This window comes from Platalea leucorodia (genome assembly GCF_965183815.1).
Source record: "Platalea leucorodia genome assembly, chromosome: 1".
NCBI lineage: Eukaryota > Metazoa > Chordata > Aves > Pelecaniformes > Threskiornithidae > Platalea > Platalea leucorodia.
This window is the reverse complement of record NC_138823.1, coordinates 123,139,940-123,155,184: the sequence shown is the minus strand read 5'-3', so window position 1 is coordinate 123,155,184 and position 15,245 is coordinate 123,139,940. Positions and strand designations below refer to the sequence as shown.

The 15,245-nt window shown below is 39.8% G+C and overlaps 1 protein-coding gene across 2 annotated transcripts in view; it reads right to left on the bottom strand.

Moving 5' to 3' along the window:
• Positions 1-15,245, bottom strand: part of OSBPL10 (oxysterol binding protein like 10) — a 122,558-nt gene that overhangs the window by 28,980 nt on the left and 78,333 nt on the right. Inside the window, exon 6 of one of the 2 annotated variants that reach the window (XM_082326072.1) lies at positions 13,871-14,025. In XM_082326072.1, the coding sequence (XP_082182198.1) occupies positions 13,871-14,025 (155 nt within the window). The remainder of the gene's footprint in view (positions 1-13,870; positions 14,026-15,245) is intronic. The other variant, XM_082326073.1, reaches the window with a different exon arrangement.

Here is a 15,245-nt window from a genome sequence, read left to right as displayed (position 1 = left end):
TGATTTCCCCTTTGTAAATCCATGCTGGCTACTCCTAATCAACTTCTTGTCCTTCACGTGTTTGGAAATGCTTTCCAGGGTTAGTTGCTCCATCACCTTCCCAGGGATCAAGGAGAGGCTGACCAACCTGCAGCTCCCCAGATGTTACCAGAACATCACCAGGTGTTCCTTCTTGCCCTTCTTGAAGATAGGAGTGACATTTGCTTTCTTCCAGTCTTCATGAACCTCTCCCAAACACCATGACCCTTTAAAGACAGTAGATGGTGGTCTTGCAATGAGATTGGCCAACTCCTTCCATGCTCACAGGTGCATCCCACCAGGCCCTATGGAATTATGTATGTGCAGCTTAAGTGCTGCCTAACTTGTTCCTACTCCACCAAGGGTAAATCTTCCCCCAGACTTTCCCTCTCATCTCAGAGGCCTGGGATTCCTGAAGGCTGATGTCACCAGTAAAGACAGAGGCAAAGAAGGCATTGCGTAACTCAGCCTTTTCTCCATCATAGTAATAAGCAGAGACCACATGTATCCTGACAGGGACACGCTGAGGACTTGTATAGGACTCATAAGGCAATTCTTCATATAATTACACCAAAATATTCTAAGAATTTTCATTAAGGCATGAAAAAGTTATGTAGTACAAAAAGGACTATAGTCAGGAGCAAGAGAAGGGAAGTAGTCCTCAAGTCTTTCTACATTTAAAAAAATTGCAAAAGATACTAAAAAAGTAACACTGTATGAAACATTTCTGCATTGAGAGAAAGATGGAATAAATTACTTGCAGGCCTTGTTCAGAAGCAAGATTAAACAGCATTAGCATTTTCAGACTAGGCAAGGATTGCCATATTTTCTGTAGAGTCATCTAATTACAATTAGTTCTACTAGCACACATAAAAGTCAAAGGCCTCATTTTGATTTTCAGATTCCCTTCGTTCATGATAGAGGTTTGCAAGCATCATTTACACTTGCACTCGTGTAACTTGAGAGCTTGCAAACAGGTTTTCTGTGGGTGTAAGATTAAATATAACTCTGTAAGGTCAGAGAGCTTTAGCACATTTACACTAACGTGACAAATTGGCCCCAGAAGATTTTCACCAGTCTCAATACCCAAGTTAGAATTCTCTTTGTAAAGTAGATACAGTAAGAATATGCCAAAAGTAGTAATATATAATGAGCTATTAGCTTCTTGCAAGGCTTGTCACTGTATCAGAATCAACAAAACTGCACTAACTTGCATGCATCACTTGTCTTCTCTTCTTCCAGCATGTATACCTTCAAAATGTTTAATTGCATTTACTACCAACTGTGGCACGCACCTGATAGAAAAACATGCCAGCTTACTGCACCCATCCCTCATTAGCAGTGATTTGAATCTCAAATGTAGCTTGTCCAGTAAGTTGCACTTATTAAACTATTTTATATACAGACTAGCATATTAGCATGCTGTTGTGATGGGTTGACCTTGGCTGGATGCCAGGTGCCACCAAAGCCGCTCTATCACTCCCCCTCCTCAGCTGGACAGGGGAGAGAAAATATAACGAAAGGCTCATGGGTCAAGACAAGGACAGGGAGAGATCACTCACCCCTTACCATCACGGGCAAAACAGACTCAACTTGGGGAAATTAGTTTAATTTATTACCAAACAAAACCAAAGTAGGGTAATGAGAAAATAAAACCAAATCTTAAAAACACCTTCCCCCCACCCCCTACCTTCTTCTCAGGCTCAACTTCACTCCCAATTTTCTCTACCTCTTCCCCACTGGTGGCACAGGGGGATGGGGAATGGGGGTTGCAGTCAGTTCATCACACGTCGTCTCTGCTGCTCCTTCTTCCTCAGGAGGAGGACTCCTCACACTCTTCCCCTGCTCCAGCATGGGGACCCTCCCACAGGAGACAGTCCTACACAAACTTCTCCAATATGGGATCTTTCCACAGGGTGCAGTTCTTCACAAACTGCTCCAGCATGAGTACCTTCCATGGGGTGCAGTCCTTCAGGAACAGGCTGCTCCAGCACGGGTCCCCCACGGGGTCACAAGCCCTGCCAGCAAACCTGCTCCAGCGTGGGCTCCTCTCTCTCCACAGGTCCTGCCAGGAGCCTGCTCCAGCGCAGGCTTCCCACAGGATCACAGCCTCCTTCGGGCATCCACCTGCTCCAGCGTGGGGTCCTCCACAGGCTGCAGGTGGATATCTGCTACAGCATTAACCTCCATGGGCTGCAGGGGGACAGCCTGCCTCACCATGGTCTTCATCACAGGCTGCAGGGGAATCTCTGCTCCGGCGCCTGGAGCACCTCCTCCCCCTCCTTCTTCACGGACCTTGGTGTCTGCAGAGTTGCTCCTCTCACATATTCTCACTCTTCTCCCCACCTGCAATTGCGCAGGTTTTTTTTCCCCCATTCTTAAATATGTTATCACAGAGGTGCTACCGCCATTGCTGATGGGCTCAGCCTTGGCCAGTGGCGGGTCTGTCTTGGAGCCGGCTGGCATGGGCTCTATCCAGACACAGGGGAAGCTTCTGGCAGCTTCTCACAGAAGCCACCCTTGTAGCCCCCCTGCTGCCAAAACCTTGCCACGCAAACACGAAACACTTGTGAGAGGAGTAATTCCCATATAGAAAATTGAAATTAATATAATAGAAACTAAATAGAAAATTTCAGTTTACTTCAACCTAAATCTTGAAACAAAACAAACAAAAAGTCAAACACATTTACTTCAAACCCACTGTAAAGACTGAAATCATTATCATCATCCATGCACTTCTCCTCTAACTTCCAAATGCACTGTCATTTACAGATTAGCAACTTCAAGCTTAACTATAAGGTAGTGACACTTTTTTTTTTTTAATATCCAACAAGCTCCTGTATCTCTTTATATAAGCTTTCCTACTTTTCAAGAACAGTTCAAATAAAACAGAAAATATTCTTCTCAACGTTTACCACCACACCATTACACAATGTAAGCAGAGAAAGGGAAAAAAGAGGGTTGGAAAAGTGGTGGTAGAGTGAACTCAGGTCATTGCTTGAGCCCTGGCCTCCACCTTACAGTAGTCCTATTTATGCTTTGCTCCCGGTAGCCCCGTGACTGATCATTGCAAAGAAAGAGTAGATCAAAGATAAAACCTCAAACACACCAACATCCCTTACACCCATTGTAATGTGGGCACCTGGATACCAAAGTTCTGGTGACTTTCAAAGAGACTTAAGGCTCCTCTGTGTTCAAGGTTTGATTTTTTTTTTTTTTTTTTTAAGAGACTTAACGAGCTCAGAACCAAAGCAGAGCTTAAATGGAAAATTTAGAAAGCAAAACTTATTACAGCCCATACATCCCAATTTCATCCTGAAACAGGTCTCTTAAAGGTAGCAAAATAGGTGGCTCAGCTCAGCTGATTTTTCTTCATTTACTCTGAATATTTCATAGGAGCTGTCTCCTCTACTGCCTTTGTCAATAGCTTTTGCTTTAATTGCTGGGAAAATTTCTGGCGTAGTATGAATATGCAAAAAGTCCACCACCTCAAGGGGGAACCCACCCACCCACCCCTCAAACCCCAAAACACACAAACTCACAGCCACACTTTTCCTAGCATTCAGTCATTATAGCTTAGATATAACAATGATGAACAAAAATTAAAGTTAAGATAACTTTTAAAATATCAAAGCAAGTAACAGAGGATGACAATCAAATGAGAAGGATTTTACAATTAAAAAGTGAGCACACTATAACTGACACACAACACCACTACGGCAAGCAAAAATATCACTTTCTATTTGCTTTGCCACTGTCATCTACATACAGATCCAATTGGCAAGATGGTTAGTTTCTCCTTCACACAACCAGATGAAGGAAAAATGGCACAATAGTCAGATTTTCTACTTACCTTAAACTATGTATACCAAGAAAAATAATTCAGGCGTATCTATCGGGATAGATAAGTAACTGCTGCATCTGGGTTTGGGACGTGAGAGAGTGGGGTCAAAGCATCAGCAAAATGTCTACAAAGTGCCCAGAAATTAATTTCTTACCAAATTTATTATTTGTGTTTGGTAATTCAGGTCTCCAGAGAAAATAAAATACTTCAAAATAGGACTAGCAATGATTAGAACATCTAATTTTTTGGGTATGGATAATTTATATATATTTTGTGGTTTGTTGTTTGGCTTTTTTTTTAATTGAATATGCTAAACGCACTGCATGTTCAGAAAATCTCAAAATGTTCAGAAAGGGACAAGTGGAAGGATCAAAGTGAGGCAATGTGAGCAATCCGTCTATCACACAAGATTAATTGGATACAATGCGTAACAGCAGAGTCATCTACTGAACCAAGTAATACCTAGCTCTCTTTAGGAGATCCTTCCTTCACCGCGAAGCAAGCAAGCAAAGTGGAAATGCATCATAATCCTAATACTTAGTAAATATAGACAGGCTGACATATAGATGATGCAAGCAAAGAAAATAATCACAAAACATGTATCTTAGGTGACAAATAGGTCTGCAATATTTTTCCTTCCCACCAAAACCAATCTGCGAGGTGTCTGGAGGCAAGCACATTATCCAGATATTCGCTGTTTTGAGAGCTTTACTAATGCTTTTTTGTTAATGTTTTGCAGTAGTATCTCTGAGAACAGAAGTCTTTTCATCCTTAAAGAACAAGCTCAGAAAGCTTCCTTTTCCTACACTGCAGATGTGTTTAACTCTGACCTGTGACCATATTTAGGGGTAAACATAACAGTATAGCAGTGATGAGGACGAGATAACATAAGAGACTGAAGACTAAAAAGGGTTGGTTTGTCGTTGAAAGAATAGGAAAAAATGGATGTAACATGAAACAAAGGGCATCTGTGTTTATATTGCAGTATAGCCTGTGTAAGCCTTCAGAAAAAATATTAGAAACTAACCATGAAAGTGATTATGTTTAAGAATAAAGAATCAATCGCTGACTTAGCATCCTTTTAAACAGAGATCCTCATTTGGGTTACCTATAGCATTGTAATCCTGTTACGCACCAAATAACATTTGTTGCACAACTTTTTCCCTACGTGTTCATATGTTCTTCATAAGACAATTCCTCTAGCAAATTTCTATTTTCATAAACCTAAGGTAGTCAGTTCTGAAAAGTAGCTGAAAAGCAGCTAATTCTCAAGCACAAACTCCACAGGAAAAGATTAAGTACCAGCACCAGTCCACACATCTTCTGAGCATCTTTCATGAAATGAGGGCTACTGAAGTACAGCAGTGTTCAATCTAAATCCTAAAACACAAGAGGACTTTGCAGTATTGCATAAATTCAGTAAGAACTGGGAATAAATATTTTTCATCACTGGTATCATCAGAAAAGAAGAGCAGCATGAGACTACAAAAAAATGCACAAAGAGAAAAGCCCCACGGACTTGTCCTAAATTGAAGCAAAAAAAACTTGAAGGCTAGCATAAATCACAACAGTAAATTTTATGCTAACCTAAAACCACAAGAAATACAGTATCACATCATAAACAATTTTAACAAAACCTATTCCTAATGCAATACAGATACTAGTGAAGAACAAATTCCTGAAAGATACTCAGTTTTGTTTTGAGAATCAAATTTTTTAGAAGCAAGTGGGCTATAAATCCAGCATCTGACACTATCCAAAATAAGTTATTCAGGATTTACAAGCTTACAAACCACACAGTGCGGCAGGACAAATTCCCATCACTGGCCAGGCAGGACTTCAGAGATCATGAGGGGTCTGAAAGTCACTTGCTTATAACTTTAGGGGAGCTAAAGACAAAAGACTGCACTGAGCTGCAGGTTGGTGAGGGAGACTAACATGGAAGAAAGTATGGCAGAAGGCTATACTCGCTAGACATCCCCCTGTATTAAAAGGGATCCTCTCTACAATGAGACCCTTGGGGAGAAACCTGAAGAACTAGGAGCAACTTGCCTCATACTCCCACAAAGAAGGGAAAGACAAACACTTTTTGGTAAGGGACCCAGAAGGCGATTTTAGTCACCCACCAGACAGTACAGCACACTGATAAGGAAAGGCACCATACTCAAACAAACCTTTGCTCCCATTGATAAAATCCCTAGAGAAACTGCAAGAGTTTGTGCAGAGAGGTTGTGGGACCTCCACTGTTGGAGGTGTTCAAGACTTGACTGGACATGACCCTGAGCAAGCTGACCTTGGAGCAGAGCGTTGAGCTGCAGGACCTCCAGGGGCCCCTTCCAACCTGGAGTACTCTGTGATTCCATAATGATTCTGCTTGCAAAGCCCAGCAGCTGAAAAGTTAGGAAGTAACAGAACTGAAGTCATTCAGCCAGCTGTAATTCTCTTCTCTTTTATGTGGCTTTGTATGCTAGCTAAGCAAATTTATGGCAGAAAGATACTACCATGTTAGTCAATAATACACCATTTGCATACGCAAAGAGGGCACAAAAAGATGGACAACTACAAATTTAACTTTTACAGTGATCTGCTCTTGCAATACTAATCTATATGTAAATCCAGTTCTCGCAGTGCTATTTCTTGTGTGCAATATCACATCCTGGCATATTTGTAAGAGGAGAGAAATGGTGAAGACATGTTAATACAAGCAGTATTAACAATCTTTCCTCAAGGCAACACGCTTATTAAACCATCCTGACTCTTCCTGCAATTTCTTGTCCCATCCACCATACACATTCTCATTGCTGCCACACACACACAAAAAATAAAAATAAATAAATAAATAAATAGACAGGCTCAAGTCTTTCCAAAGAAAAATAAATCATTATAAATCATTGTGGGAGAACATTCAATGTATACGTGAAACAAATTAAGCCTAGAAGATTGTCACGTTTTATACAGCTAACTTCTTGAGGCCAGTGGAATACTGTACTTGAAAAGCTTCTAAGATTTGTTCTCAGCCTGATGAATCGCTTGGTCCATCTCAGACTGTGAAGACGACTGTGCGGTCTCTCTACACTATAATGTAGAGGAGTCCTGCCTCTTTCATATTCTCCTTCCAAATCCTCCTCTGAGACAAAGCTTTATAATTAAATACTTTCATCCCAGCCGTTTACACATTCAGGGCTTTTCAAATGAAGAATCACTAGAATTCATCATCACAAGCAGAAAACCCTATTTTTTTTCTAGCAAGACCAGATGGAACAGCTGAAGCCACTTTGGATGATGCTTCACTAAGCAAGATAAAGCAATTCCAACCTGAGACAAATACTCGTCGTAGAAGAGTTCAGCCCAGCTTACTGAAGTCTAGCTAGGTTGTTGACAGTCTTAACGAGATGGGTAAGACTACTAATGGGCAGTATTGCCAAACCCACATATATAAACATACTAAGAAATAAAACTGACAGCACAAAGCAAATCAATTGGCACACAACAAATCAATTAGTGCACAATCCTGAAATAAAATTAACATTGGCTTCAGAGTTCATTTTGCAGAGGGCACAGGTTTTATAATGAACAGAGTAAGCAATTGATCCACTTTAACTCAATTTTTAAGCCTTACTGCAAGGGAACTTGAGTTCTTTACATTCCAATGATTATTTTTCACTGAATTTCACTAGTAATTATGTAATGCCACATGAATCACAGCCTCATGTTTATTCAAATTAAATGCAAATTTTGTATTAAAGCTTCATATTTTTATTTTAAGTAGAACGAATATTACTTTCAAATACATTATATAGATAGCAGCTGGAACACATGCATTTTGGAGGTGGGAGTGACTCAACAAAATGCAATGGATTTGGCTGGAGCTGAATTTTTATTAATTATTTGCATAAACAGTTTTACTAGAGATTGTTTGCTGACACAGTAACTATTCCTGAAAGCTAGCAAAAAAATAAAATCAAAATTAGCTAGATTATCTTAGTCATTGTCAGTGCTACTGTAGCAGGCTTAGGGTCATTTAATTCTGCTTTTAGTGTAATAGTACATTTAATCCTTAAATACACCTTCCCTTGATTATCCTTAAATATACCTTCAATTGATTATCTCAGATTTGATTTTTTAGATGGTCTGCTAGCAAATGGATTAACTGCTACCATCTTTGCCTAGAGATTAATTTATCTATCCAAGTCATTACAGGCCATTTACTGTGCACTTCGGCCCAAAAAGTACTTAATCATGCAGAAGGCAAAAAGCAGAGCACATTCAGAAATCCTGTAATGTCTGTACTAAACAGTGAAAAGGAACTCTCTGTAATACCGCAAATGTTACCTTCCCACCCTGATCTGTTCTCTTTCCATTACTGCACTTGTGGCTAGTACTCTGTGTTCATGGCTAAGCTGATCTCCCAACATCAATTACAGAGATTTATGTCACGTACAAAAAGGAACTAGGAAACACTAGGAACAATTTACACTAGGAAACAAGCCACAGTCCTGGGCAAGTCTGCTGAGACACAGATATATAAAGAAAAGTTAATATTGAATTAGAAATCATTTCTTGCATCTATCTTAGTTTCTAAAATTGCAGGAGCACTTTTAAAATTATTTCTTAGCATCTCTAACACATTCTGTAATAGCTCTAAAGTCTATTGCATCCTCTGTAAAGGATGACATATCATCATATTAGGATGTATACTAACCTACAGATAGAAAACAACTTCAGCTTGAAAGTGACTATCGCCTGAAGAGGCTGGACAAAAACACATAATGTTTTAAAATTAAGAACTAAACAATTCAGTACCTCCTGTAAATAGCGCAGTTCATTCTTACAGTTGAAAACATTAAGGTTCAGATCATCTAGGGAACCAAAATATCTTTCATAACCTGGACTTGACTGCCCTTGCAACCACTATCACAATTAAAACCTGGTTTAGCAGTTAGATAATCAGAGCTAAAGCCTCAATCCTACAGAGCTAAAACTTCAATCCTATTAAAAAGACACTTGAATATGGAGCATGCGTACAGCTTCTCATGCACACAAGCAAGGGATAGTTAAGGACAGGAAAGTAGAGAGACTGCACAGATACCAGATCCACAGGATGGAAAGAATCAGCTGGCATGGCATTTTAAGGCATAAAAATCACATAAAGAGAGCTAAATCGCAGATGTAGCTACAGCATGATTTTTGTAATAATTCTTAACTGTTAGATCAAAAGAAAATGATTCCTTCCCTCCCAGGTCCCACTAAGAACAGCCTGTTTCCCATTTGTATTTGGCTGCCAGGGGAAGCATTTGGCCTGCAGTTACATTTTGTCACCTTAGAAGGGGAATTCTGACACCCACAATGACAATTAGTTGAACTGGAACAGTAGCTCACACATGGAAGTGATTCACACCTTTATTCTACTTAGGCACCAAGTTTATTACAACTGAATTTACTGTGAGACTCACTATTTTAAAACTAATCAATTTCAGCATTTTTGAAAGGAATTTCAAAATTATAAACACTTAAATGAAGGAAGCAGGGTCCTGTTTACTGCAGACTGGACACAGACCAAGTTCACATCACAGCTCTGAAGAGGGTACTCTGGCATATTCCATACCAGGTTTGTCCTGTTCTGCTTTAAGGGAAAAACCCTAATTAATACCTTTAAGTTATAACATAGCTTACACCAAAAAGTCCAAAGTAGTTCACTAGGGGATGCACAAAAGTATTTTACATCAACTCACATCAGATGGAGAATAGTTCTGTTCAGCTCAACCCTTATCCCTGCTTCCACCTGATGTTTCAGGTGAACAGACCAAAAAAATCCGAGAAAGGAAACGTAACTAAAACTTGGAGGCTTATACCGAGGGGGGGGGGGGGGGAAGTATGAAAAAGAAAAGACAAAGGTGCTTGATCTGGCATTTCACTGTCAGGGGTTACTTCTTTCAGTGAAGATCACAGGCTTTAGCTTCATGCTGTCCTACATCACAACCCTAAAAGAAAACTCATCTGGGAAGACAAAACAGCAACATCAAGAAAGGACATGCTAAAATAGGTAAGGAATACAGAAGAAAATAATCTCTGCCACAAAATCTTGTATTTTCTGAACTAGTTTAAGCACTATCTCAAATGATATCCCTGCATTTGGAAGCAAGATACACCCTAAATAACAAAAGCAAGTAAACACCAACACATTATCTCAAGAGAAGAATCTTAAGCTGCTACATTATTTCACCAGGGGAGAAACTCTGCATTCCTGAAACCCTGACAGTGCAACAGACCAAAAAGAAAGGTTTTACTTTAGTTATCTACGGCATCAAAACTCAACTCCAGAACTTGCTATATCCCTCAAGAATGCTTAAGCATTCAAAGCAAATTGCATCAGATGAGCCTTGTTATTCCAGAGGAGAATGCTAAAGATCCATGCGTCTTCATGAACATACAAAAAACACGGCAGTCATTGGTTTGTTAATGATGTTGCTTAAATCGCTACTGCAAAGTGTCGGCGTGCTGCGCTGAGAATTAACACGGCTATCACTGAACACATTCATCCACTTGGTCATGTTGCCAGCAAACTGCTGCCACTGGCAGCCTGCTACACGGGAGAGATTCCTCAGCAGTCGTGCCCCCCTCTGCAACATAACAAACATCTCTCTCCTTTTTAAAATCACTGCTGAGCCACGTACCTAAAATTATCTTTTCCTTCTAAATAACATTCTATAATATAAGCAGCTGAGTTGGTTGTTCCTCAAGGGTAGTAATTCAATGTTTTTTTCGATTTCAGACTACAGGCCAATTCACAATTTGTTTGGATGGTACATATACTAATATTATGCTGAGCATTAGCCAAAAAGCTCTCTCCCATTCCTCTGGGGTATAGCTTCTGACTAAGAGATAGAGGTTATATCATAGAAAGTACAGATTTTTTAAAATAAAAACGTAGGCCCAGTCAAAGAAGAAATTGGAATTAATTTTGATAGCACTGATAGAGGAACCAGCACTCTCTTTTCGTAACTTCTGTAAAAGCAAGGCTCACTTCTTTTGGCAGGTGTATTTTAAAAGCTAAGCCCCATTAATACACTACCAACTTCTTCAGAAATGAGGATCATCCAGTGCCTAGTTTGGGGTTTTTTAAAAGAAAATCATTAAGATAAATAAGCTTCATTTGAATGACACTTGTGGATTCCTCTTTTCTTCTACATCTGAAAGAAGCTACCAGATAAATAAAAAAGAAATCAGGGTCTTCAATGTCAAAAATTTGTCAGACAATGACATCTAGATTCATTTTCTCATTCTCTGCTGATGCCACCACAGTTGTTAACAACAATGTATCTAGACTATGAAACAAGTAGAGTGTGATGATTTGCAGTTGCTTTTATATATAATTACACATACTAAGTAATTAACCCAGTCAGTGCTTTTATACTTTTGAAAATGAACTGGCTATTCAGTGCCAAACCTAGGCTCCTGCCTTGGACACACAACAGGCCAGAATGTATTTAAAAATCTACTTAAATCCTGCACACAGAATTGTTAAAGTGTGTTAAGTCAAACACCTTTGATAACTTTGGGGGGTGTCAGACATCATCTCCTGAGCAACTACCTGGCTCAGACAGCGTCCTTAGCAGGGTAACAGTTACATTGCCCGAAAGATTTTTCTCTTCTTCAAAGCCTGTCCTCTCACCCTCCTTTCTCCAGTCACAACAGCAAGAAGCAGCTCCAGCTTCCCGTACGACACTTCGCTCAGCTTGGACAGCTGGGCAGAACCTGCAGCACTCCGGGAAAACTTCACCTCCTCTCCCAGAAAAGGATCTGACCACAGCAGCCAAGAGGTGAAGCCTCTGTAGCAGGGCGTGACAACTTGCTTGATCTGAAGATGAGTATGAAAACACAAAAGCTCCAACTTATGTTAGATGCAACTGTTCACCTCTTCCACAATTCGGGTTTTGTGCTTCAGCCTTCCAAGGGGGCACCGATATCTTGATCAAAATGATCAAAACCGAAAAATGTATCAGCTACATTTAAAAGAGCACTTCAAATTGTGAGCCAACAGTATCAATCTCAGACAACTTGAAGCACACAAGGACTCAGTGGAAGGGAAGATGCAGGTTTGGAAAGAGCTTCCAGGAATGAACCCTCATTCAGGCTACTTTGTCAGGGCAACCCCAAATTTCTGCTTAATAAACTGTACCACCATAACAAAAATTACACACAGGAGTCCAGCTGCTTCTTGTTGTTCCACCAATCCACAAACTTCCACTTACTGCTCCTGCCGAAAACCCAATCTTCAGCTGAGCTTTTTATAACTTAAATATCTTACTTATTCTCTCTTTTTTTTTTTTTTTCTCTTCCCCTTTTTCTTCTTTTTTAAGGGCTAGTGCCCCAGCGCCTCCAAATGCAGGCTGCTGATTTCAGGAAGACTGTCCACAAAGCACTGAGGATTCTGTACTACAAACACGGCTATCCTCCCTTGTTTATGTCCATCTCTTCAAGGGTACTCCCTTCTCAATAAATCATGAGTTACACAAGCAAAACAGTGCCTCAAGCCACACGCGCAGCTCAGGATCTCTCATCAGCAAGCAAAGGGGAGGAGATTGGACTTTAAAAAAACCTGTAATTTAAAACAAGTCATAAATGGCTCAACTCAACTGCAAAATGATACCCTGAGATAAGTCAAGTCAGGTGCTGCTCTTTATGTTCTCGTTGCAAAGCCCATGCTTCCACATCCCATTGGGCTTTACCAGGTGGTCAAGAATAAAAACATCTGAAAAAAACTAATGAAACAAATTGCAGTGTAGCAGTGAGTAAAGCAGTAACTCCCAAAACAATATTCTTAAATAGCCTCTTGGTCTTAAAAACACACTATAAGAACTGCAGTTGGCTTATCCGAAAAAGAAATTACACAGCTTCCTAATAAAAAGCAATTACGGGTAATTTAAACATTGTGATTAACGGACGCTAGGAGTAACAGAATTTGAAATTACTTTCTAAGGACTGATCTGGAAGAGGACCAAAGTAACACATAATATTAAAAAAAATCTGGTTTATCCTTGGATTTTTTGAACTATATTCAATTCAAGATACTACGAAAGAACTGGAAAAACAAACAGCTTTATTGATGTCCCCAGCGATTACACATTTTGTTAAAGGTGATATAATTTAATTTAAGCCATTCCAATTGCCAAAGAGCATTCATTAGTAGAAAAGGGTTTCTTCAGCTCTCTCAAAAACTTCTTCCCAGTTCTCCAGGTCTCACGTGCTCCAGGTGCCCTACAATCTGTGGGGCCTCAGAGTGAAGTGTTTTCCTGGTGGGCAGCACTGGTAACCGAAGCAGACAGTAGAAGCTCGAGATGTTTGGCATGGTGAGAGACTTTCAGTGCATGAGATGCCTGATACGCAGCTGTGAGCCTCCTCAAAGAGTCGATGCTTCAGAACTGCCCTTTACCAAGTAAATGCCACAAAAGCACAAATCAACAGGCTGGTGCAGGATGATGTGGACAAGTTCTGCCCATAACCACTTAACAGGAAAAGGGGTCAGAAAACAATACAGTTTTTCAACCCAAAGAATAGTCAGCTATACTCAAGAGTCACCCAAGAGTAAACAGCAACATGGAAGTAGCAAGCAAATGTTGTGGTCCTAGTGTCTCCTGTCTATCTCAAATCAGCATAAAAAACAAACACCTTTTTCTGCCACCAGAAGATAGAAATGTGTACTGACAGTCTGTTAACTGCTTTTACGACTAGAAAAGAGACTGTACACTTGCCATAGTCCACTGTCCAAAGTACCTCAGAGAAGCAAGCGCACACAGGAATATCGTCAACATATTTTTCTATTTTTAGAGTGCACTTTTGCACGAAACCTAGCATTTTCACAACTAATTTGAAACAAAGAGGATACTATAAAGAAAAAAGTACAATAAGTAATTAATAAAAGCACCCACTATTGTACATGGTTTGCACCTAACCACTGTCAAGTCTCAGAGACAAGAGAAATGGCCGACAGAGACCTAGCATGCTTACCTCTGTATTCGGTTGCAATGCCTGTCCATCCTGGGCTGCAGATGGTACTATTGCCCATGTAATGTTGGCACTAGCAGACGATAAGGAGCTGAGGGCACCATTTTTCAGTTGGTCTGTGGAGTGCGACTTGGGCCCAGGCCATCCCAGGATACCTTCTGAAGCAGAAAATGGGTGTCAACTTACAAGAGAAAGATTACAGATTTCTTCCATTCATCTCACCATTCTACTAATATAAATGAACGACTATCTGTTCTCTGCTTCCATCCACAGTTTTACTTTAGTAACAAAAATACTCTAGCATCTTCTATACCAATTTCTCTGTGATAATTTTTTTTTTTTTAAAAAGTCAATGAAGTAAGATTTTTAAATGTTACTCCTACCACCAGATAGAATTATACATAAAGATTATACAATCTGGCACACCTTGGTAATTAAGCAACTATTCTCTGTCCACTATCTTCACAGTTACGAAGTTATCCAAGTAAACCCTTAATCTCTCCTGCCTGAAATCAGAGTTTTAAGCTTAGCAGCTGTATTTTATTTCTGTCTGTACTATTAAAACCTCTTTCTAGATTAAGTGTTAAAATGCTTTACTGGTCCCAAGACCACAGTTTAGAAGAGGTCTCGTTAGAAAGATACACATTAAATATGAATCAAACAGAACTAGACATCAGAACAACCCTTATTTCTGGGGGCACCTGATTTCCAGGATGGGCCAGTATTTAAGGATGCCAAGACAGAAAGAACAATCAGCTAAGGCAACTGCACAGTTTTTCCTCCCTTACTGCTCTAAAACATAGTGTCAACATTCAAATCAGTAGCCCTCAGCATAGGGCTTAAATTTCAGCTATTAATTACATGCTGCTATAAAATGCAGAGATATGGATAAGTAAATCGCAGCTCTTCAGTCATTAACATCATTTGTATATGAAAATACAATTAGTGCCACAGGGAGGATCTCCGTCTCTCATCACCGACAACTTTTTAAGATGACACAAATCCACACAAAGTACATTAAAGAACATGCAATTTTTCCTCTCCATATCAGCAGGGGTTACTAGAGGCTGCCTCTTAATTAAAGTAAATGGTTTGATCAGATGAGGTAATGTTGTATTAACACTTATACTATTAAAAAATGGGCCACAAATCCTATAGCTGACCTCTTACCAAATTCTAAAGATAAAATAATTACAGAACATTCCTCTTATCTGAAATGGCACTAAGTTACGATGACATGACAAAATTTCAGGTCCACTTGCTTAGCGTGACTTTGTGGCACCATCTTTTGCCAAAGAAAGCATAAGCAAACAGTTAAGTATAAAATTATTTTCAAAGATCTGAGTAACCAACAGTTTGGGTTTTTTTGTTGTTGTTT